Here is a 24,978-nt window from a genome sequence, read left to right as displayed (position 1 = left end):
TCTCTCTCTCTCTCTCTCTCTCTCTCTCTCTCTCTCTCTCTCTTGATTCAGGGCTCATGAACGCCCACACATATTGCCCCACCCACCTCTGCCAAATACCCACACCTCTCTCTCTCTCTCTCTCTCTCTCGATTCAGGGCTCATGAACGCCCACAAATATACTACCACTCTCCCTATACCATTACACCCCCTCTTCCCCTTCAGGGTTCATGAACGCCCACACATATCAACCTCTCTCTCTCTCTCTCTCTCTCTCTCTCTCTCTCTCTCTCTCTCTCTCTCTCTCTCTCTATTCAGGGCTCATGAACGCCCACACATCAACCCTCTCTCTCTCTCTCTCTCTCTCTCTCTCTCTCTCTCTCTCTCTCTCTCTCTCTCTCTCTCTCTTCTTGGGGCTCATGAACGCCCACGCGTATAACCCCCTTCCCCACTACCGAATACCCTTACCCACCTTCCCCCCCCCTCTCTCTCTCTCCTGTCAAATACCCTGGCTGGCTCTCCCATTCATCTGCAATGTAGGAGAGGCATTGAGCTTAATCTTGAAGCTCTCCCCACGGTGAAAATAACGCTCTTCCTGCGTTGGGAAAGAGTGGCATAACTGTCATTTGTTAAAGAGTGGTTCCTGGTTCGGTGATCCTTGGCTGGAGCGTTTGAAAAAAACCTCCTCCGCCCACGGGATTGGTTAGGTTTAGTCCGTGCCTCGTTAGTGACTGAACTTCTGAAGTTCAGTGCCTTCGTGACTGGTTTAGAAGTTAGTATTACTTGTAAGTTGTGCGCCTGTTTTCAAATGATACTCAGTTTAATATAGATATGGAATTTGGTTTTCCCTGCATGAAATGTATGAGAGAGACACTTTATTTTCTCTCTCTCTCTCTCTCTCTCTCTCTCTCTCTCTCTCTCTCTCTCTCTCTCTCTCTCTCTCTCTCTTTCTCTTGGCGTGCTATTTCATTTGGCTTAGTTCCATTAGCTCAAAATCCTAAAGTCTATATATAATATATATATATATTTTTATATATATATATATATATATATATATATATATATATATATATATATATATATATATATATGAGAGAGAGAGAGAGAGAGAGAGAGAGAGAGAGAGAGAGAGGAGAGAGAGAGAGACTCAGATATAAGGAAATGCTTTCGTACACAATAACATCTAGATATAAAGACGAAAAGAGAAAGAGAACTTAATATGTATAATAAGAAACTAAACTACAAAGAGGCATGTATACATAATAAAAGAGAGAGGAGAGAGAGAGAGAGAGAGAGAGAGAGAGAGAGAGTAGGCCGGCTTTGTGCTACACGATAGTCCGGGTTAGAAGTTGGCGTGATGCGTGCAAGGCATAGATAGCCTTCCTATAGGATGCTCCACCCATCCTTTAGGATATCAGTAGGAGGAGGTTATGGAAGACGAGAGAGAGAGAGAGAGAGAGAGAGAGAGAGAGAGAGAGAGATGCGATAGGAACTTGAGGAAGGTCTTAGTTGGAAGGAGGAGAAATTAGTCGAGAAAGTTTTCGTTGGTATAAAATTTATATATATATATATATATATATATATATATATATATATATATATATATATATATATATATATATATATATATATATATATATATATATGTATGTATATATATAGTGGATATACTGTATATATACATATGTACATACATGCATGCATCTATGTATGTATGTATGTATGTCTATATATACATATGCATACATACATACATACATAGATGCACACACACACATACATATACACATATATATATATATATATATATATATATATATATATATATATATATATATATATATAAGCATGTGTGTTTTTCTCTGTGTATGTAATATAGTGTATGTGTATGCATACAAAGAAAATCGTGTATTCTGACCACAGGGAAAGCCATAAATCTTTCTGAGAGAAAGAAAAATGGTAAAGACTCAGGGGAAAAACAAAAGCAGGAAAAGAATTCCAAAACAGACGAACTGAAATCAAGCGTCTCTCCAGTTATCACTTCCAGCCGACGAGACCGGCATACCGGCCCAATTCACAGATCATGTTTTCCAGACTGACAGTCTTTCCAAATGTTTTTTGGAGAGATGTGGCACCAAGGAGTCACCGTAGGCTTTTAAACTGACATGTTTGCCCGAACAATTTCAAATTGGGATCAGATTTAATTGGTTCCATTTGCGTGAGGGAATGATATTTCTGAGATCGCTTTTCTCTTTATATGAAGTACGAAAAGAATCGGGAACACATCTGCTTTATTTGCGATACCGTTTTGAAAAATATTAACAGCTGTTGATATTGACATTAACATTAATGTATGTTGTTACCTCAGCCAAATAATGAAATGCCGTAATTTTTCCTTGTTTTGTATATGTTAATTAAGAGCATCGTATTCCAAAGTTTTGGTCTCTCTCTCTCTCTCTCTCTCTCTCTCTCTCTCTCTCTCTCTCTCTCTCTCAGCAGACACATTACAGATGTGCTGCTCTCTCTCTCCCTGTCTCTCTCTCTTTATCAGCAGACATTATAGATGTATGCTCTCTCTCTCTCTCTCTCTCTCTCTCTCTCTCTCTCTCTCTCTCTCTCTCTCTCTCTCTCTCAGCAGACACATTACAGATGTATGCTCTCTCTCTCTCTCTCTCTCTCTCTCTCTCTCTCTCTCTCTCTCTCTCTCTCTCTCTCCCTGTTTCAGCAGACACATCACAGATGTATGCTCTCTCAGACACATCACAGATGTATGCTCTCTCTCTCTCTCTCTCTCTCTCTCTCTCTCTCTCTCTCTCTCTCTCTCTCTCTCTCTCTCTCTCTCTCTCTCTCTCTTTCAGCAGACACATTACAGATGTATGCTCAGAAGTTCACCACAGTCTCATCCAGTCCTTCTCTTTCTTCCCCAAAATCAGCTTGCAATTGCAACGGGTACTCCAGCCGTTGCTACTTCGACCAGGAACTATACGACAGGACGGGTCACGGAGGGCACTGCCTGGACTGCGCAGCGAACCGAGCAGGGCCAAACTGCCAGAGATGTCGGGACAACTATTACGAGCGCGAAGATGGCGTCTGCGTCGCTTGCAACTGCAATGAAATAGGTGAGGAGTGAAGTCATTGTTTGCAACTGCAGTTTGAAACGTTGGGATGTTGTGGCAGATAGGTAACTGCAGTGTTATTGGGAGTAAGGCAACAGGTAACGACAGTGATATAAGTAACTGTTACATCAGGTAAGAGCAGTAATATGTGTAACTTTTACAGCAGGTAACATCAGCGTTACACGTAGCTGTTATGGCAGGTAACAGCAGTCATATGTGACTGTTACAGCGGGTGACATCAGTGATGTACTCAACTGTTACAACAAGTAATAGCATTGATATACGTAACTGTTATGGCAGGTAACAACAGTGATATACGTTGGAACAACAGGTAACAGCATTCATATACATAACTGTTACAACAGGTGACAACAGTGACATACGTAACGGTTACAACAGGTGACAACTGATATAGGTACATGCTACATCATTGTTGGGATTCACCTATTGCAATTGCAGTGAAATAGAAATGAAGTATGTCACTGCATGCAAGTGCAATATTATTAAGAATTATGCAGTTGTATGCAATTGCAGTGAGTGAAAGCCAGTTCACTGCATGCAAGAGAATAAGTAATAGTTAAGTAATTGTTTGCAACTTTTTTATAGTAAATTCTTGCATGAAGGTGCCTTGGGCGAGATCAGAATTGGTTCATTCTTTGCAGCTGCAGTGAACTTAAGTAAGGACTTTTTTTTAGTATGGGGACATATTTAATCTAAGTAGGTATTGGCATCTTTCCAATTACAGTAGTACAGTTTCAAATAATGCAGCTAAATATTTTATGTTAAATTATGTATTTTCAGATAGAATAACACGAAATAATTTTTAGTATACAAAATAACTGGCTTTGTATTTCTGTAATTTACAAGAGAGACCCGTAATTATCAGCTTGACAGGGTTCAAAACAGAATGCAGTTGATTTTATATAGACTTGTATATTTTAGCTGCAAATTTATCCAACTTTTACTTCCCCATTTTTACTTTCCCATATGGGGTGTTAGTGCTGTCAGTGCACCTCATGCAGTGAACTGTAAGCATCACTCAAGGTACTTTGCAGCGTCCCTCGGTCCCAAGCTGTCAACCCCTATCATTCCTTTTGCTGTACCTCCATTCTTTTTTCTTTCTTCCATCATGCTTTCTACCCCCTCCTAACAATTGTTTCATAGTGCAACTGTGAAGTTTTCCTCCTGTTACACCTTTCAAATCTTTTCACTTTCAATTCCCTTTCAGCACTGAATGAATCAGAGGCCCCAGTGCATGGCCTTTGGTCTGAATTTTATGGTCAAGTTCATTTCCAGTTTTAACTTGACAGGATTCAGTTTCTTAGTTAATAACCTTGACGTTTGTGTGTCACCTTATTTTTTCTGTCAAATTATGTCTTTTAACTTGACTTGACAGGATCACGAAGCCTCCAGTGTGCCAGTGACGGGCTCTGCCAATGCAAACCTGGTGTGACGGGCGAGAAATGCGACAAGTGTGCAGACAACTACTTCGATTTCGGCCCTCAGGTAAGCAACGTTTTTGGAATTGTAAGGATTTTTCTAGGGATTGACTTCCTAGTTGCAATTCAACATTCAGTGCAATATTTATGCCTTTAATTTAGATCTGCAACGAACGGAAAGTCGCCTAAATAGGACCAGCTGACGGTAAATCTCCTTCAGTTGCAATTCATGTGATTAAAATATGACTTCTGTGGGTTTCTTCATTTCAAACAGTGATCTGCAGATTCAGCATAACAGAAAACTGGTGCTGTTTCCATTCTCATTTCGACCAGTAATTATCAAATGTTTGTCTCAAATTCCTTAGAATTATTTTCTGGACCTTCAATATTCTCAGTTTTTATATGATAAACTTACATAGTGGTGGAATTAAGTTAGCTGCTTGAAGGAAAATCATAACGTGTCCACAACATCTAGTAAAAGTTCTAGTAATTAACTTTTACTAGATGTTGTGGACACAAAGGTTTCAGGAAAACTAAAAAAATCTTTGTAGACATCCACAACATAAACATCTGTGAGAAACTGGATTGTTATCCACTTGAGTTAACCAGACTAAAGACATAAACTTCCCTTTCAAGAAGCTGCTCTCAGTTGTGTTTAAGGATTCTTATTAATCCATAATGATTTTAAACAATACGGTTACATTTTGCAAGGTTCATTTACATTTCATTGCATTGCATTTTAAAATGCATAGATGTTTACGACTGGTTATAACAAGAGCAAGTAGGTATGGCCCATTCTTCTTTCCTCAGCTTCCATATCTGCTTTTTGCCCTTCCTAACATCTTAGGTGATATCTAGTGGAACTATTTTAGTGGTGCCTCTTTCCTCGATGCTTATAACCTTCCACCTTTCAAGAGGCGGATCTAATGCTTCCTTCAGTCTTCCTTCCCCTTCTTTTTCTTATTTTCTTTGGGTCTGGGCTAGATGAGGGTGCGAGATTGCCCCTCCCACTGGCCTCTGCTTTTACATAAGAAGCTGACTGTTCAGTTATGCTCCAGCTTACGTAAGCATTACATTTCTTTTAATTTTTTTTTTTTTTTACAGCTCTGTTAGCTTTTCATGCCTCATAATTTTTTTCTGTCATTCACATCATACTCCTAAGGCCTACTGCAAGTGCCTTGTATAATTTTAGTGGTTACCATTTCCATCCTTTGTACAAAAGGTAAATTCCTTTTAGCAACAGTTTGTGTCATCATGTTCCAGTCTGGTGCTATTTGGAATAAGTAAGTTGATTATTTAGCTTAAAATTCATCTGGCAACAAAATTACACTTTTTATAAAAAAAAAGAACTTAAAGTGATTTTTTTATTTTGTCTAAAAAACTAGGCAAAATAGCTCTTGAGCTGCAAAATATGTTCCAGTGAGACCGAACATTGGTAAAGAAATTGTGGCCAAACAGGAAAAATGAGGCTGGTCTCTAAGTATGTCGTTGCTTTTTGCCTTAAAACTTTGAAATTTATTTTCTCCTTCAGTCACACATATACTGTACCAGGACATATCTCTATAGACAGTAGAGAATGAAATTTGTGTCAGGTGAATTTTAAGCCAGTTCACTCTCTAATTACATCATTCAATGTAAATATGAATTGATAAATACACTGTTCTATATATAAAATGTAATGTATATATAACTAATGTACAAATATCAGTTGTTGTGTAAATGAAGAGTGATTTTCCTATAAAAGGACTTCCTGCAGAATGATGCTTTCCTTGTTACTTCTCAGTACAGAACACTCTTTTCAGTTAAAGACTATCACTTAATAATCTTAAGAAACAACTTTCACTATTTTACTCTTATTTAATGTCCTCTTTTCAGGATAGAGCATTTGGAATAGAGGTCAGGTGCATGCTATTCAATATTTCTTTCTGTTTGAATGTACTACATAGCAAAGAAGATAGCTTTTATATGTATATTTTGATGGCAGTGTTATGCACTACCCTGATGCTTTTGTTGTGTTGTCTAACTTAAAAAAAAAAAAAACAGACCTTCTTGTAGTGTTTTATCTCAGTAAGTAGAAGCCATGTTATTAAACGCTTTATTTAATCGTTGTCTAAACCAAGTTTTATCTTTTTTTTATTTTAATTTTGAAGTAAAATGTTATGTTCAGTTTTGAAGGTTGACTGCGTTTAAAGAGTAGATAGTTTATTGATGCATTGATTTTTCAAAGCCATAAGGTACTTTGGTATGACATAATCTTGATTTGAAGATGCATTATGTGAGACACAGATGCTGTTTAGTTTGGTTGGTACAAGACAGTCCCATGCTAGCATTTGTAATAGAATCAGAATCTTAAAAATCTTAACAGCATATGTGACAATAAGCAGTATAAAAATTCACCCTTTGTTTTTTTGTACAAACTGCTATGCCATTAAATCTGTGTTATTGAATCAAGCACAAAATTTGTACGCTGTGTTAGGATGTATGTGTCTGACCCTGTTGAATATCCATTTGTTTATTAAGTTAAATCATCCGTGACCATGTGAAAAGAAATATCCTTCCTAAATTCCCAATCCTTTTAGTAATAAAGTATGAAATGTAAACATCAGTTTTGTATGTTATGGATATGAAATATTAAAATTGTAAAAGTCAAGTCAGTAAAGTGTTTAGCATTGTGATTCCATTTAACTAGTACAGTAGTAGCATTTAAGAAGTGTCTCGCTTTTGATAGCAGTTAGCGATTATGATGTGGTGAATGATTAATGTAAAACAACAATATGATTATGAAAATTTCTGTCAATATTGTCATTATAATTTGTCCCAGTGGATTCTTCAAAGTAATTACATATTCGTTGAAAGGACATTGGTTGACATGCACCTTGGAAATGCATTGCAGTGACTTGCATGTCTTAAAATCAACTTTTCTTTTAGGGGTGCAAACCATGTGGCTGCAATGTGGCAGGTAGCCGTGACAACGAAGCAAGCTGCGACCCGACGAGCGGCGTTTGCGTTTGCAAGAAACACGTTGAGGGTCAGCAGTGTGACCAGTGCAAACCTGGTTACTTCAACCTGGATCAAGGGAACGTGTTTGGATGCACTCCCTGTTTCTGCTACGGCCACTCTTCAATCTGTTCCTCAGCCCATGGATACTCGAAAGGTATGAGGTGTTATTGAAAATATACTTTCCAGAATGATGAAAACAAAAGATTTGGTTATTGATGGCAGTGATGGGATTATTTTGCTAGTACAGCAACTGCAGTTCAGGGCTTTTTTGCATTGAAAGGAGCTGTGGTGTAGTAGCAACCAGTCATCACATTCCAGCACTCTGTATTGCCATGATGAGAGGAAACAGTTGCCATTGTGTATTTCTGTGTGATATATGTAGGATTTTAAAAATATTTTACTGTGGTTGGAATGGCTGCCATCCAGTCCTACCTTTTTTGCAGACCAACAGAATAAAAAGTTGCATGCCCTCACATTTCCAGTGTATAGCAGGACCCTCAGCGCAATAAAAGGTAGTTTTGGAGACAAATTGTAAGACAATTTTCAGATTCCCATAATTCTTGAATCACTGTTTAGTGTGAAGACATTGCAACTATTGATAAATGGCATAAATATACAATATATCTTGTTTTTTGTTTCCCATTTAATGATTAAGGTCATTAGGCAACTCCTCTAAAAAACACAATAAATAAAATTGAAAAAAGCTTTGAGAATACTCCAGGTATGCAAGACAGATTAATGGAGAATAAAGAGTATCAGGGGTCAGGCACTTCTGACAAATTCATTTTTATATTGAGTGTGCCATACATGATACTGCATTGGTATTTCTAATTTCAGTTGTTTTCAGGTGTGGATGTTTGCAAGATTTATTTTAGTACTGTTTTGGTTCTTACATGGGAAAATTACAGAAAAAGGGATTGTTGAAACTCACTTGCATTAATCTTGATTTAGACAAGAGTGGGAATGGGAGAGGGTTGAACATGGACAGAAAAGAACCAGTTACCTATATAGATGAGTGATGGTGGTACACCTTCGTAAGTAAAGTTTTGAAGTCTGGTACAATAGAAGAGAATAGAATGCCAGAAAAAGTAATAATTGGATCATTTTTATAGTGCATATTTTATCTAAATTGTTGAGGTTTGAAATTATGTTATTTGAATGGTACAAGAATACTAATCCAATTTAACTGTTAAACACAAACGGACAGGTTTGTAGACTACAGGTACTACTAAATTTTTTTTATTTACCATGGAACTGCACTTTTACCCAATACTGCAGTCATGTTCCAGTGCACTTATCAAATAAGGATTAAAAAGATAGAAACATTTTTAGACCAGTTAGAAGTATTAACTGTTCTATAGCTACCCAGGAACTTGAAGTTGTTGAATGCCATGTTTCAGGTGGTGAAGTTGCTGGATAATACATTTCAGATTGCCAAGAAAGCAAAAATGTAGAGCTGTCATTTTATACGTATTTTTATATGTACTTGTGCAGACTGCATTATTTGGGAGTCATGAAAGAAAAGCTTTTGAATAAATAGTATGCTAGCATACTGTGCAATGGGCCAGTTGGCCTTCATAGTACATACTTTTGTAAGTGCACCTTTCTCCCAAGGAAGAAGCATATTTATTTTAAAGGGAAGTCGAGTACCAGATAATCCTTTCATGCAGTTCAGGGAAACTACTTGAATTCACTGAGTATAAAATGTTTTTTAATAAGGCAATCTTTGGAAAATAATACTGTAATTACTACTAAGAAAATAAGAACTTACAAGATGTTTAAAACCATAAATCATTAAAAGTTCACATGACAACTGCAAGGAACGTTGGGTAAAAAAAGATGTTGTACAGGCACTATAGCCATTGTATACTGTTCTTTTAATTATTATTTGTAGAATGAAATGCCGTAAAAGTACATAGATTTCATATCTAATTAATCCAAAAGCATTGTAAAGTATATTCTTACTAATAACTAGTGCCCTCTAGAACTGCCCTGAGTATGACACTCCCAAGGGTATCATGCACAAATTATGCAGTGTGTTGGAACATTACTCTCTAGGATAAAAGTGCAGACCTGTCAATGAAAGCAAGGGTTAGACACCACAATATTCACATACAGTACATTCTTTCATTCTATTTTGCTCATCTTTTTTATTATAGGAGTTATGGTAATACCAGTCACTGTTGATTGTAAGTACTGCTCATTATAGAAGTCTTTGATTTTTCAATAGAAAGTGATTAAATAGATAATGTCCTAGAACACTTACATTCAGCTTCAGATTCATAATTTGGAAAGAAATTTGAGTCCTGTGTTTCTTGTCCAGTTGATAGGATTCTAAGCCTAACTTGTCTAGAAAGAATGTAGGCTTAGAAGACCTTTGTTGCATTTGACCAAGTCAGAGACCAGTTGTTTAGTTTTACTCAAATTGGAATATGTAATTTGTGTTCTAGTTTGTATGTTGTACTATATGATCGTAGTAATTTGCTTCATAGGAGCAAAGGCTTTTTGTATAAACAATTTTCATTTGTGTGAAACTGTATGTTACACATTATTTTTACCTAAAATTTTCCATTTTAAACTTGTAAATCTTGAAAGCTTGATGATAATTTTTAAACTTCTTAGGATAATTACAATATGTATATTTGAGTCTCATAATTTATCAGTCATTTGATGCAGCATATCCAATATGTAAATTTAATCCCAGACTTACCTAAGTGAGTTTCTCTATTGGTAATCTGTTTAGGTTAAGTTTTCTCCAATATAACATACAGTTTGTGTACAGTCAACAGTGTTTTGATATTCGGCAGAGTAAGCTTATAGAAGCCTAAGCAATTTGATGTGTTCATCATCTTAATTTTTATGTCATAAAACTTGTTCATGTAAAGAACTTGTTCTTGTAAAAGGAGAGGGTCCTTCCACTCTTCAATTTTTTTAACTGAATACCAGTGTTGCATATAGGAAGTACAAATTACTAACAACTAGTTGTAAGCATTTTCTTATTACATTTTGTATTCCATCCAACTTCAGCATACACTAAGGCTTGTCTAGGAAATGTCACAACTTTGACTCTTGTTCTACCTTGTTACTTATTGTAGTGTTTGGTAAAGCTTTATAGTGTACTACTCTAACAGGGACTTAAACATTGTACATAACTGTAGTATGTTTGTTTATATCCAAAGGTGTATTTACCAAACTTTTTGCAGTAGCCACTAACCTTTTGTAAAACATGTGTGTCCTAATCTGTTAAAAGTGACATGCATGTACAGTATGTTCTGTTACTGAAAATCTAAACTAGAATGATAATACAGTTTAGAGACTATTCATAATCCTAAATAATACAGTTTAGAAACTATTCATAATCCTAAATATAGTCTGTTAAGATTGTAACGTCGAATAACTTTTTCAGCATCAGTATTATTACTATAATGTATTCATTAAAGTTAGAATTTTTCCTACTTTAAATTTTGCACCAAGTTTGAAACTAACATTCAGTCGTGACATAGATCTTCCAGATTTGAATTTTTTTCTAGGCAAAGTGTTTGCACTAAGGAAACAGATGAATTAACACTTACATTTGCAATAAGTGTGCAGTTACTCTTCTAAAACAATTCTTTTGTGGTTCAGGTGTTGTTGAGAGTGGATTTGTCCGAGGAGAGGAACGCTGGGGAGCACAAGAATCCAGTGGACAGCAAGTCAAGCTTAACTTCAACCCTGTGGTTCAGAGTCTCGGTGTGGCTGCTGTTGGAAGGGAAAATGTTTATTTTGTTGCACCTGGTAAGTTATACAGATGACAATGACTGTCATTTATTGCAAAATTGACAGTTTTGTAGTTGCAAAACACATTCGTCTTTCAATAACAAAACAAATTCAGTCCTTTTGACATAAAAGTGTAATTTCATTGTATAAGGTATGTGCCTAGATATCTTTGCTTTATTTTCTCTTAGTTTTTTATGATCATAGTATGCTATTGCAGCTCAACTTAAAAATAAAAATATACAGTAGCCTACTCCATTAGCTTTTATCTTTTTGTTTTCTAATATTTTGTTGTGTCTGCTATTTTTGTATATGGTACTTGTGCATCCATAAGTAATCTACTTCACAGGCTTCTTAAATCATTTTTCAGTTAAGATTGAGTTGGAGGAAATTGAAATATTTTCTCATAAAAATTTTTCAGTGTTGTAGACCAGTGGGATATATACACATGAACCACCTTTAGATAAGTAGTACAGCATCCTATTTTTCTACTTCCTGGTTTTATGTTCTAATTGATACATTGTACCATTATTTCAACATTTAATAATCTGTCCATATTCAGTGTATTTACAGAGCAGGATAGTTTAAATCCATAAAAAGCCATCCCACATTCATTATTACAAGATATCAAAAGTCCTGAAGGAAAAATTACAGAAGCATGGCTCAAAGACCACATACAGTAGAGTACAGATTTCTGCTCTTTGAATAATTACTAAATGAAAACTAGTAACTGCTTTATAGAGGACTCACAGTCTCCACATATATTAGGTTCATTTATCAACCTGATAATGGCTGATTTTTGTAAGTGATCGTTCATGGCATTTCTACACTGAGACAGTCAATGGACACCACCCAATGTGGATTGGATTGCTGTTAAGATTTAAGTTTAAAAGTGAAGGACTGAGACAGTAAGACCATTGAGTGCTTTTGCCCTAGGTGGACTGGCTTTTCAATCCATCAGAAAATGTGATAGCATAAACTGAAGGCTGTATGTTATTTTTCCTTCAGTGGCTGAGAAATGATGAATAGAGACCACATAATGTATTTATATTATATTTTAATGTTGATTGTACTGCTTTGCAAACCTCATAATGGTTAGCGACTCTTGGGGCTATTGATTATTGAACGTTTGGTTTTCAGATCGCTTCCTTGGTGACCAGAGAGCCAGCTATAACCATGATCTATCATTTTTGTTAAGAATTGGAGAGCTCGGACCACAGCCTAGCACAGAGGACATTATTCTTGAAGGTGCTGGCCTTACTATTTCAGCACCTATTTTCTCTCAAGGCAATCCAATCCCAAGCACAGAGGTTAGCTTTGATTATAGCATTTATAAAATATAATTATCAGTTCTGTTTGTAATACAGTAATGTGTGATATTTCCTTGAATTTGTATTTTTAGACACATTACATCATTTTATGTTTTGGTGGGAGTTTATCTTGAGATGTGCAAGGCTATTGACAAAATATTTTGGTAAAGTAGAGCATTATCAGATGTATATTAGAAGTCCATTGGACTGGCATCAATGATACCAACTGGGTGCTGGACCTCAAGAAATGTTGAACCATCAGGTAGCCCATGAAAATATTGAAAATAAACCTTAATTACTGTAAGCTAAACTTTCCTGTATGCTTTTTAAGTTATATATCAGAATAACATTTAAATAAGCATGTCATGACTTGTTTAATTAAATTTATAAAAAAAAATCTATTATAGTTCATGAATTTTATCTTATTCCGAATTACTACAAACTTGTTTTTTAAGTAAAGGCCAACTGGATGAACAGCCCAACTAGAGCCTAAAAAAAATTTAAGGCAAGATCGGGAAAACTTTTCCTTTCAATGGGAAAGTGTGATGGCAGTTTCATAAAAGTTTAATAACTTTTATGAAGCTGCCATCACGAATAGTCCCAAGAATTGGGGAAATCAGAAACCGAATTTTAAAGCATATGGACAGAAAGGACGGAACATTCATTGGACTGACGTACTGGTATTGCCCACATCGGCATTATGTATATTTAGAAAGGTGGTTTGCCTAATGGATGTTTTGACTAAGACTCCATAAAATTGGGAACTTCTGTATATAGAGATGTCAGACACAGGAATCCTTATAAATATTCAATAATATCAGCTTAATGTTGTCTACTATACTTGTACTGCAATAGTAATGCACAGTTGATGTGCTTTTGTACAAGTTTGTATTACTGAGAAGAACCTTAGAGGCTGAAATCCATGGATCATTGAAAGGCAGTACAAAAAGTTTGTTTTCTCTGTAAAGTTCAGTTCTGGACTTTGAACTACCGTATAATGCTCAGATTAAACACTGAATGATCACCAGATGATTGTGTGTAATCAGAAAGTGTCTTTCAGAAACAAGAATATGTGTTCCACCTTCATGAAGACTCAAGATTTGGGTGGTCCCCACGCCTCTCTTCACGCGACTTCATGTCTCTTCTTTCAAACTTGACTGCCATTAAGATCCGTGGAACATATACTTATGATGGTAAATTCAGTTCCTCTGTTTTTTTGTGTGGGCTGGAAAATCAAATACTTTATGTATTGTATCATTATACAAAACGATCATGTTATTTACATATATCACAGTTATCTATATTGCCATTTGTTAATTCAACTTTTTTTAAGTTGCACTTAAAGAAGTTGAATATTTTTGCATACAAAATTTATTTTCATTTTTACTTAAACCTGTTTTCATACCATAGGTAAAGGTTTTATAGATGACGTTAAGCTAGAAACTGCACGCAGAGGAGTTTTTGGTGACCCAGCAACTTGGATAGAGATGTGCACTTGTCCAGAGGGTTATGTTGGCCAGTACTGTGAATCTTGTGCTCCAGGATATCGCCATGAACCCTCCAATGGTGGACCATTTGCTTCATGTATTCCTTGCAATTGTAACAATCATGCTGATATTTGTGATTCAGAAACAGGTATGTATACAGTATGAAGAGGTTTCCAACCAATTTTAAACGTTTTGTTCACTCTCAGGACTTTTTAGCCTTTGTGTTACATAAACCCAGATATTGTGTTTATTTTCGATAAAGTTTTATAGCTAATATTCTATTAACAATACTTTGAGTTGCAGGTTTAGCAAGCCTTTAACAACTTTAATCAAGAAAATAATATGCAGCATGTTCATTGTCATTTAGTTTGTGACTGTTTGCAATGTTCATTGTCAGTTATTGACTATGTTTCACCATTTTTTATATGCATGATATTTTTATGTGCTTAAGAAATATGAAGCATCATAAAATTCATTAGATTAGAAGGCAACCATTGTGTCACTCAAAGAGAAATGAAAGGTGAATATTTAATAATGTAATCTGTAAAATAACCAGCTATGTTGCAATTACTGGTGCTTGAGGAACCTTCATGTAAATGTAAAAATTTCCCTTGACACCTGTTACTTCAGGGAATCTTGATAGTGGATGTTAATAGATTGGTGAAATTGTGTTGATGAAGAATGATTTCCTTGTCAGTGCCATCAGTTTGTAAAGTAACATTTTGGTATTCATTAATTTTTGTGAGTATAGTTTATATGATCAAATTCAGCCAAGCTATCCCTAGTATTTTTGGAATGCAATAAAACAATGCCATTTTTTTAAGGGCGATGTATATGCCAGCATAATACTGCTGGTGACACGTGTGAGCGCTGTGCTAAAGGATACTATGGGAACGCATTAAAAGGAACACCTGACGACTGCCAGCCTTGCCCTTGTCCGAATGGAGGTGCATGCTTTTTACTACCAGATGACCAAGTTGCTTGCCTAGAGTGTCCTAAAGGATATGCTGGTAAGTATGAGATTTGATTTTCTCAGAGATCATCATAGCATATCATATAGTCTTGCATATTACAGTATACCACATTGATTTAAATGTCAGAGAAATCAAAATAAAGTTCTCAGTTCAGGTTTGATTTTTTAAAAAAATTAACCATAGTTTACTTTCTTGCAAAGTACTGTATAACACAGTACTGTACCATAAATGTAGATGAAACAATAACAGTAAAATTCTCAGTTCAGGCTTGACTACTATGCATAAAATGAAAAAGTGGGGAGTAAATAACTTTCGAAGTTTTTGATAAGCTTCTAAATTTTCTTTTCTTTTCATCGAATATTATACTGTCATATGTAACAGAGTCACTTTAGAAGGTATTGTAAAAGGCACCTCTATTGTATTCTTTGTAGGTCCTCGGTGTGATCTGTGCACAGACGGCTTCTTTGGAGACCCCAAAGGCCGCCATGGTCCTCCTCGACCTTGTGAGCGGTGTGACTGTAATGGCAACATTGACCCTAACGCCGTGGCAAACTGCAACCGAACAACAGGAGAGTGTCTGAAATGTATTTACAATACAGGCGGATTTTACTGTGATCAGTGCCTGTCAGGTAAGATAGAAGAAAATACTGAAAATCAGTCGTTAAATTCATCGAAATTTTTTTGTTGTGTATATTACATGTAATAAACAATATTTCTACAATTCTTACAAGAGTATACTGTGTTTTATTAAAGTATAGCATCATATTAAAGTTCAGGATGAAACTGTTTTCAGTGTTTGAGATTTTGTGTACAGTACTAACAGTTCAAATTTAATTTATGAAAAGTACTCTGCCAATCTGTGCATCAGATCCTTTATGGAATTTTCCGTACAGCAGATTAAAGTTCCATTTTCATCTTGTCAGGATTCTATGGTGATGCCCTGGCACTTCCAAAAGGTGATTGTCGTCCATGCCACTGTAATGTCTATGGCACAGTGTCTGAAAGATACGGTCCTCCAGTTTGCGATCAAGTAACTGGCCAGTGTCAATGCAAGCCACATGTTACAGGTCTCAAATGTGACCAGTGTGATCCAGGGTATTGGAATCTCACAAGTGGAGTTGTAAGTTTCTTTCTAATGTGATGTTCCATTGAAATTTTCAAACTTTATGAACACTGATGATGATTGATTATTTTCAAGTTAAGAAGACGTTACGATTTTACAGGGGTGTGAACCGTGTAGTTGTGATCCAGTCGGGGCTACAAACGGAACATGTGATGTTCACAGTGGCCAGTGCTTCTGTCGTGAAGGCGTCACTGGTCGAAAATGCGACATGTGCGAGCCTTTCCACTACGGGTTTTCACGTGAAGGGTGTAAGCCTTGCGATTGTGACCATGTTGGTTCAGTTTCCTTGCAGTGTGATGCTACTGGTCAGTGTCAGGTAAAGGAACCTTTGGTTTTTCTTGCTGTATTCAAGTGCAGTTCTGCAGTAATCTTTTATTTAAAATATACTTATCCTAGTAGACATTATTTCTGCTGTAGAATTCATGATCATCACTTTCCTATAGTAAATTTATTTATAGATAATTATTTTCGATTTGGAAATTTCAGTGCCGTGAAAATGTTGAGGGCCGCAGGTGTGATCGCTGTCGAAAAAATACATATGACAAACAAGCCGGCTGTCGAGGTATGCAATTTTCTTGTGTTATTTTAGATCTCAGTACCAGTAAATTCAAAGTATATGCCTTGATAATGAAACCTATACTATTTATTAATATTGGTAGTTCTTTTATAATAATTTTAAATATAAAATTCTTTCACAAGACAGAATCATGAATGAACTTGCAAAGTTAAATCTTTATCCAGGTAAAATTATAAATTAGCCCATATTAAAACATATTTGTATTGCTGTAAGAGTTGATCTGATAATAAACACTGGAATTAAGACTTGGATATTGATACTCACATTGGGTGACCGAAATGACTCAGTGTTAGTTAATAATCTCACAAATTAACATTAGCTTTCAGCACCAAATAAAAAATTCTTTATGCTTGACTGTATGATTCCCCTCTTTTTCATTTTTTGTCATCAGATTGTCCACCCTGTTACAACCTAGTCCTGGATAGTGTCAGTATTCACGGGGAGCGGTTGGCTGAGCTTGAACGTCTTCTTGCTGACATAGTGAGCAATCCAACTGTTCTCAGTGATGAAGCTTTTGAGGAGACTCTAAGGTCTGTCTTGGTTCAGGTTGAGGAACTATGGAATGATGCTAGAGAAGCGGCAAAATCAGGTGGTAAGATATTTCTATTTGAAAGTTTCGCTGGTTTGTAAATACTTCATTTTCTATAATCTAAAGACTCTCATGGCTAACCAGACCTTAAAATGTGATATAAAAATGAAAACAAAATTCCATAAAACATTTCCAACCTCCACTTCCAAGCATTTTGTCAACGTTACTAAATACCTATTCAGGGGACAGAACAGTGGCAGAACACATTGATGAGCTGAACGAACGCATTTCTGGTGTACAAGATCTGTTAGCTAGGATAAGAGAAGCTTTAACCAAAGGATCTATCTTTGCCAATCAGGGTGAAGTCAACATTACCCAAGCAGAAGATATAATTCAAAGAGCCAGAGAAGCATTGTCAGTAAGTACCTTTTTTATTTTTGTAAGCTAGTTTATTTCAAACGTCTCAACAGGCCCACAGGCATACATATGCATTTTTATTTGATGAGGGTCCTCATTGTTCATCATTGTCTTGTAGATGATGATGGCAAAATAAACCTGGAGAGATTGCATTATCATTTTTCTCACCTGAAAGATAGCAACATTGATATATATACTGTGTAAATGAAGTATATGCTGGCTTTACAAAACATTTTTATTTTTGCTATACATTCAGATGTAGTGGTAATTTTATGAATTAACCCTCTTTAAGAAAAGAGGACCAGATATGACATAATAAGTACTATATATATATATATATATATATATATATATATATATATATATATATATATATATATATATATATATATATATATATATATATACTAGGGAGTGGTCAGCTATAACAACATTTTCCTTAAAATGTTAAAAGTTTAATTTACATCATTAAATAGCTGAAAGAAAGTTTAATTACCTGTAATTTTCTTCAACAGAATGCTCAAATTTACCTTGATGTGCAAGGAATGGATGCTCTCAATAAAGCAGTTGACAGATCAAACCAGTTCGGCCAACAGTCAGCACGTATGTCTGAAATAGCAAGAGAAGCACGCTTGTTAGCAGATGAGTGAGTACATTTTAGAAATAAATCGTTATGTGCAAACCATATAATCTCAAGGAAACTTTATGGGGACAGGTAATCAGAAGTGGTAACTAATATATTTACCTCCTATACTAAGTATTAAGGTTCTTTGCAACATCCCTTCAGGTTCATCTGCATTTCTTTCTGCCATTTAGTTTTCATCTGTTCTGGTGGGAGTCATTCCCCACCTCGTTGTCCAAATTCTCCAACTCTGTATTGCTCCAATTGTCACCTCTCATTCAAAAACAAATTCTTCAGGTAGCCATGTGATAATCCAGAGGTGACTCAGTAGTCAGGTTAATAAACTTCTTTAGAATAACAATACCTTTGTTAGAACTATGCCTGGTATATCTGGAGGAAGTATTGGTTACCTGTTTTATAAAGTACACACAGCATATGTAGGCTTCAAGGTGGGTTTAGAGGTACGAAAGATAAAGGAGACCAAAGATTTTAAAGTACAGTGAAGCATCAGAAGGTTGGCAGTAATTGATTTAACAGTACTTTCTTACCACATGATATTATGTTAATCTGGAAACTGATTTTTACTTTAATATAATTTCTGTGCAAGTAAATATTCAATTCAAGGAAGGCACTGGCTTATATTTTGTATGTAGACAAAATAATATTTAAACAAATGTTTCTTGTTTTGTTAGCACAAACCATTACCTCATACTGTCGTCACCTTTCTCTCTCCATTTCAATCAGTCTAAGACTGAAATCACACATAAAAAAATATATTCTTCAAAATGGAATGCTGTACTTTCTTTCACAAAAGTTGTTTTCCATTTTAGACACGAAAAGGATGCGGATAATATTGAAGGCATTGCATATGAGGCCCGCAACACATCAAGTGAAGCACATGCCTTGGCTCGTAAAGCTATAGACGATCAGAAAAAAATAAGTGAAGTGATCAAGGTAAGGTTTTACTTGAAGAATGGCATAATAGATTACTCTTGATGTTCATTCCACTTCAAACCTGAACATTTTCATAGTTGAGGGATTATTATTATTATTATTATTATTATTATTATTATTATTATTATTATTATTATTATTATTATTATTATTATTATTAGGTAGTCTAACCTAATACTGTAATACTAAAAATTCTTCACCTAGGAAACATGCTTGAGTTGATAATATTGTTCAGTTTCAGAAAATACAAATCTAATACATGAAAATTTTTTGACCAAAAACAATCTACCAGTCCATAGTTTGTGTTACGGACTTAAAAATATTATACACAGTAGTATGCATAACAAAATTAAATGACCAACAACCGAGGAATATTTTTATCCATTATATCACATATCATTTGTTAGGTCTAACAAATAGTAAATCCTTTTTAGGGCCTGATCAATAATGCTGTTGACCTGTCATCACTGCACGATGAGACCATGCAGATGGCCAACGAGTCACTGGCTTCTGCTAGAAATGTGTACCGTGAAGCTTTAGCAATCAGCACTGAAGCTTCAAGTATCGCTATTCCAGTTATTGATGCAGTTTCACTTAGAGAGCAAGGTAAGAATTGTCCAAGTGATTATTAGATAGTCCAAGTTTGTGCTTCATTGCAGGTATACAATATTTCAAAAGTTCAGAACTTGTTAGATACAGTATTTTATTTTTTAAAACCCATAAATATTTCATTTGGAATCCTTATTAAGGTTGTTTACAAAAACTTTGTGTAGCAGTTTATTTGCTTCAGTTTTCTGTTTATATGACCTTGATCAGTCGTATTTGTTTGCTCTATGAAATTTTTCAATTTGTGTATCTTTTCAAGCCTAAAAGCTTAATAATTTTTTCCTGGACATTACAGCTGCAGAGATTGGCGAAGAAGCAGAACGCATTAAGGAAGAGACAAAGGATTTAATGGATCAAAGAAGTGATCTTATCGTAGACGTTGAGGCTCAGCTCATAGAAACTTCAGATCTCGTAGAACAAGGGTGGATTCAGCAGCAGATTACATCTGAACTCCTGGCAGATACATTCACAGCAGAGGGCCAAGCTAAGGATGCTATCAAGAAGGCTGAGAAGATATTAGCAGAAGCTAAGGATACTTTGACAGTTTTTGAAGGTAATGTTACAGCCAGAATTTGGAATATCCGTACAAGAAGTACAGTTAGCCTGAGCAGTACTTGACACTTGTTTGTTCACATTAGCAAACACTTGATTCAAAATTAAGGTAAATAGTTTTGAACAAAAACTGATTTTCACAGCAATGTTCATATTTTAGCAGACCATCTTCTCGCTCTTTTTTTTTTTCACTATTTTGTCATTGACTTGGCCCTACCTTAGTAATGATTTTGTGCTTTATAGTGTATCCATAAAATTATTATTATTATTATTATTATTATTATTATTATTATTATTATTATTATTATTATTATTATTATTATTATTATTACTGCATTTCAAAGGTTAACGTCATTTCCTTGTCCTCTGAAAATTTGCTTGTATTCACTCAGGATTTGATAAACAAGTGCAAGAAAGTCGAGAAGAAGCACAGGAAGCCCTAAGTAAAGTAGAGGAAATTGAAAAAATGATTGAAGAAGCCGAAGCTCGAACGAAGGAAGCTGAAGATGCTCTAATGGGTGCTGAGTCTGATGCTAAAGATGCACGAGACACAGCGGTAGAAGCTCAGGGTACTGCAGAAGAGGCCAGCGAACAAGCTGGCGACGTTCGTATCAAAGCAGATGCCACCAAGAGCGAAGCTATTTCTTTGAGGGATGAAGCTGAAGACTTATCAAGTAGGGTAACCAGTACCGATTCTAATGTACGGCTCTACGAGGCACAAGTAGAAGCAGATCGACAGCAAGTCATGGAAGCTCAAGAAAAGGCGAACCAAGCCAAAGATAGAGCAAATGAAGCGAGCGCCAGAGTCCGGGAAGCTCAAGAACTGGTTCAGGAAATCTTGGGTATACTGGAACACTCACCAGACTTGAACCCTGATGAGTTAGCTGCTTTAGAAAGGAGGCTAGAACAAGCACAGCAGACGTACTATCAGAGCGGTGTAGAAGCTGTTGTTAATGAACTCTCCGAGTCTCGAAGTTGGCAGGAGCGGCAGATAACCCTTTACGAAGAAGAAATAAAACGACTGCGTATTGAAGTGACTAATATATACGAAATTAAGATTTCACTTCCTGATGGTTGTTATAGTCAAACTAAACTAGAACCTTAAGGTTATTTTCACATTGTAATATATCACAGACATATTTTTTTTTAATTTCAGTCAAATGAAGAAGGGTTGACTTACAGTGTCTCTGAGTTTTCGCTATTTTTATAACTAGTCTTGTATAAACTGAAAATGAAAAAATTGAAAGTCAGCATTTTGTAATTACTGTACAAAAATTTTGTGATTTAGGAACCTCCTTTCTTGCAGCCTGAGAATAACATATATATTTTTTTCATATTTCACAGAAGAATGTAATTACAGGATATTTTTAGTCATTTTTTAAGTCACTGTTCAGCAGCGTAAAATATAGGTTGTAAGGTACTTAAACTAACAAAAAATCCACTCGCTTCTTCTGCGTTGCATTATTTTATCTTTCAAGAAGATAATTTAGATGTTAAATGATGTATGTGATCAAGTGTGTTGTGTGTGAGATATTAGATATAGTTTTAGGTATTCTTTTGCCCACTGAATTGCTTAGGTAGATGTTCAAAAACCCTTTCAGGTGTATAGTAAATGGTACTACAGACACCCATTGGGAATTAATAAGAGTTGTTTTTCTTCCTTTCTTTTCAACAAAAATACAGTATTTCTGACTCATGTTTAATGGTTTTGTGTAAATCTGTTTAAAAATAGTTGACTTTTATCAAAACAGCACTTGATACTCTTAACAGACTTAATACAGATTTAACCAAAGATTATTTTGAGTGTTTAAACTTTGAAAATGTTCTGACATAGCACAAACTGCCATTTTTATATTTTAATATAGCATAAGTCGTGGTTGCCAACATTAGAATACAGTTATTCGTTTAGTTATAATAAAAACTTTTTTAGTACATCTGGAGTACTTTTTTATTCCTGGTACACATACTTGGTAAGTGCGCAAATTATTTGATTATTGCTGTGTTTGGGATTCATTCCATATTTCTAAAGATTCTTTCGTGGAGATTTTCATCTTAAGTTTTGAGGATATTCAAAGAAAAAGTTGTATCTCTAATTTCTGCCTAGGATGACACCGTTTGTAGTGTACCTCCTGTAGCACACTGTAGATGGTATTAAAGGCTTTTTTGCAATGACTTTTCATCACCAGCTGTGTTGCTTTCTGCCTTTTACTTTTCCCGTCTCCTTTGGCCTATCCCCACTCAGCTGTCTAACCTCTTTGACTTTACATTGCTTCAGTTTTCACTTCATTTTAAAGGAAATCCTTTGGCAAGCCCTCTAAGTCTAGAAATGCAATTTTGTTGTGTGGTCTTGTTAAACTAATCTATAGTGACTAATAGCCACTGTAAATATACAAGAAAATCTTATTGGGGACAAGAATTTGTGTTGGGTAACTTTCCTTAGTGTTTTCAGTTTTGTAAATGGGAATATTAATTTTCTAACCCAATACTGAACACAAAAATAAATGTTCTTTTACATACAAATTAATGTACTTGAATGGAATGATACCCAAGTACTTATGTTTCCCCCACAGGGTTAGTGCTGTCAGTTCACCTGTGTTTGCAGTATCCTTTGGCCCATAGCTGCATCCACTCATAGCCTTTACTTTACCTCCACTCCTTCTTCCTTTCTTAAATCTTGCTGGCCAGTACATGTATCTCTAACTGTTACTTCTTACTGAAACTGTAGAATGTCTAGAACCACTGCTATAGCATGGTGGGAAGATCGCTTTACCGATGAGGAACTGGTGGAAAGATGTACTACCTGGAGGCTGGATAAAGAAAAAAAATTACTGAGATCTCGCAGACTGAGATAGTTTACGCGAGTGAGCAGGTGGGATCAGAAACAGTTGATCAGGCTAGTGGTAGTTACGAAAGCAGCAGGACGGAGACCTTGTGGAAGGCCAAAGAAATCATGAAGAAATGGTGTTGACGGAAACCTAAACCTAATTGGGTACCTGAAGGAATATGCAGAGCAGAGTAGGAAGACCGCCCATTTTATATCTACCCTTAATATGGGGAAACTGATGGTATTCAGTCACTAAAAATAAGTTATTGGCTAAACAAATCTTCTTTCTCTGACTTTCACTACCCAAAATATGTCTACAATGCTTCAAAATTATTTTTCCTAAATGTATGAAAGCGAAAGTTTTAACTGAAAACATAATGTGGTCCTCAAGCTACGATTTTTCTTATCTGAGAATCTTCGAGCTCTATCCTCCATTAGAGAACGACTCTATTTTTTTTTTTTTATTATATTTCGCGTTTTAATGGAAGTCACTCATCCGTATCAATTTCTGGAATTGAAAGCAATTGCACAGCTGCTGTATAGTGCAGAAGAAAAGAAATTGAGTCAATCAGTTCTCTGATGTGCGGTTTTATTCATCCTACGATACCAGATTGCGCCAAAGGAACCACAAACGGAAGAATTCATTCAATAAGAGAAGGAAGGACTTCCAGCTTGGACTCATTTTATCCCCTGTGCCATTACCTTTGCAGGTAAATAATAATAATGATAAAATTTATTGCGTACAAAGGTTGAAATCTACTTTGGTCAATCATTCCAAGAAGCTGTCGAAAGAGATTTGGACGGGTAGCGATCCATCTTCCATCTGTGAGTTAATCTTAGGTGATAACCAGGGTGTTTGGTACTTGTTCACTATACCTGTACTCGGTAGCCAATCAAAACCGTCCTCACTTTCATCTGCCAATCTCATTGGCTGAGATTTCGAAGTGGGTGTCCCAGGTTAACTATATAAGGATGATTTGGCCATTTCTTGAACAGTATGGCTTGAGTGGTGAAAGTGTGAGGACTTGCTGCGAAGCTGGAACTTTTACCGTGACAGACAGGTAAGATCAACCTTTTTCCGAGATTTAATTTTTTGTTTTAAGAATTGCACGATCATAAAGAGCAGTGGTTAAAAAATGAGAATAGTATTAGGTGCCTGAATTTATTCCAAGGATGTCCTAGGGGTCTCTCTCTCTCTCTCTCTCTCTCTCTCTCTCTCTCTCTCTCTCTCTCTCTCTCTCTCTCTCTGACCAGGGTACATAATTCCCAGCTTAGATCACCAGACTATCAAATTTTCACTGGATATGCCCATGCTGTTCCATTCCTTGCCTAGTTCACGGATTGTAACACAGGTTCTTCTGTATGTGAGCCGAGTAGCTGCTTGAATTTCCCTTTGTATGCTCAAAGGCAAAGCAGATCATTGAGTAGAAAGCTGAACCTGCACAGTCACCTAAGATTATTTGGATAAAAAAAGTAATTAAATTCTAGCTATTCAAATGGGGGACTTAATTTCTGACTTTTTGTTCTTCAGTCATACACAACTGCACACAGAGAGAGAGAGAGAGAGAGAGAGAGAGAGAGAGGATGGATCAATCGTTTCCAGTGCATGCAGGGTGTGCACTATGAAGTTATATGAAGATAACTAATAGTTATTACAAACCCACTTAAATAAATATAAGTACAAATAACAGCCAGTAATTATCATGTTTTAGCATT

At 35.8% G+C, this 24,978-nt stretch overlaps 1 protein-coding gene across 11 annotated transcripts in view; it reads left to right on the top strand.

The window, feature by feature from the left end:
- The window catches only part of LanB2 (laminin subunit gamma-1), a 121,079-nt gene extending 98,707 nt beyond the window's left edge, over window positions 1–22,372 (top strand). For 5 of the 11 annotated variants that reach the window (XM_067125553.1, XM_067125557.1, XM_067125560.1 and 2 more), the window contains 19 exons: window positions 2,913–3,098; window positions 4,492–4,601; window positions 7,463–7,688; window positions 11,159–11,308; window positions 12,428–12,597; window positions 13,658–13,790; window positions 14,008–14,232; window positions 14,909–15,094; window positions 15,490–15,687; window positions 15,982–16,178; window positions 16,282–16,497; window positions 16,668–16,743; window positions 17,150–17,350; window positions 17,530–17,705; window positions 18,220–18,350; window positions 19,157–19,280; window positions 19,715–19,886; window positions 20,182–20,439; window positions 20,831–22,372. In XM_067125553.1, coding sequence (XP_066981654.1) covers window positions 2,913–3,098; window positions 4,492–4,601; window positions 7,463–7,688; window positions 11,159–11,308; window positions 12,428–12,597; window positions 13,658–13,790; window positions 14,008–14,232; window positions 14,909–15,094; window positions 15,490–15,687; window positions 15,982–16,178; window positions 16,282–16,497; window positions 16,668–16,743; window positions 17,150–17,350; window positions 17,530–17,705; window positions 18,220–18,350; window positions 19,157–19,280; window positions 19,715–19,886; window positions 20,182–20,439; window positions 20,831–21,543 — 3,848 coding nt within the window. In that variant the 3' untranslated portion in view covers window positions 21,544–22,372. Of the gene's footprint in view, window positions 1–2,912; window positions 3,099–4,491; window positions 4,602–6,409; window positions 6,431–7,462; window positions 7,689–9,693; window positions 9,724–11,158; window positions 11,309–12,427; window positions 12,598–13,657; window positions 13,791–14,007; window positions 14,233–14,908; window positions 15,095–15,489; window positions 15,688–15,981; window positions 16,179–16,281; window positions 16,498–16,667; window positions 16,744–17,149; window positions 17,351–17,529; window positions 17,706–18,219; window positions 18,351–19,156; window positions 19,281–19,714; window positions 19,887–20,181; window positions 20,440–20,830 lie in introns of all 11 variants that reach the window. The other 6 variants (XM_067125550.1, XM_067125554.1, XM_067125555.1 and 3 more) reach the window with 3 other exon arrangements.
- Window positions 22,373–24,978: the final 2,606 nt, after the last annotated feature.

The sequence above is a fragment of the Macrobrachium rosenbergii genome, chromosome 23 (genome assembly GCF_040412425.1).
Source record: "Macrobrachium rosenbergii isolate ZJJX-2024 chromosome 23, ASM4041242v1, whole genome shotgun sequence".
NCBI classification, from domain to species: Eukaryota; Metazoa; Arthropoda; class Malacostraca; order Decapoda; family Palaemonidae; genus Macrobrachium; species Macrobrachium rosenbergii.
The sequence above is the reverse complement of the archived record's forward strand: the minus strand, read 5'-3'. Positions and strand labels throughout refer to the sequence as shown.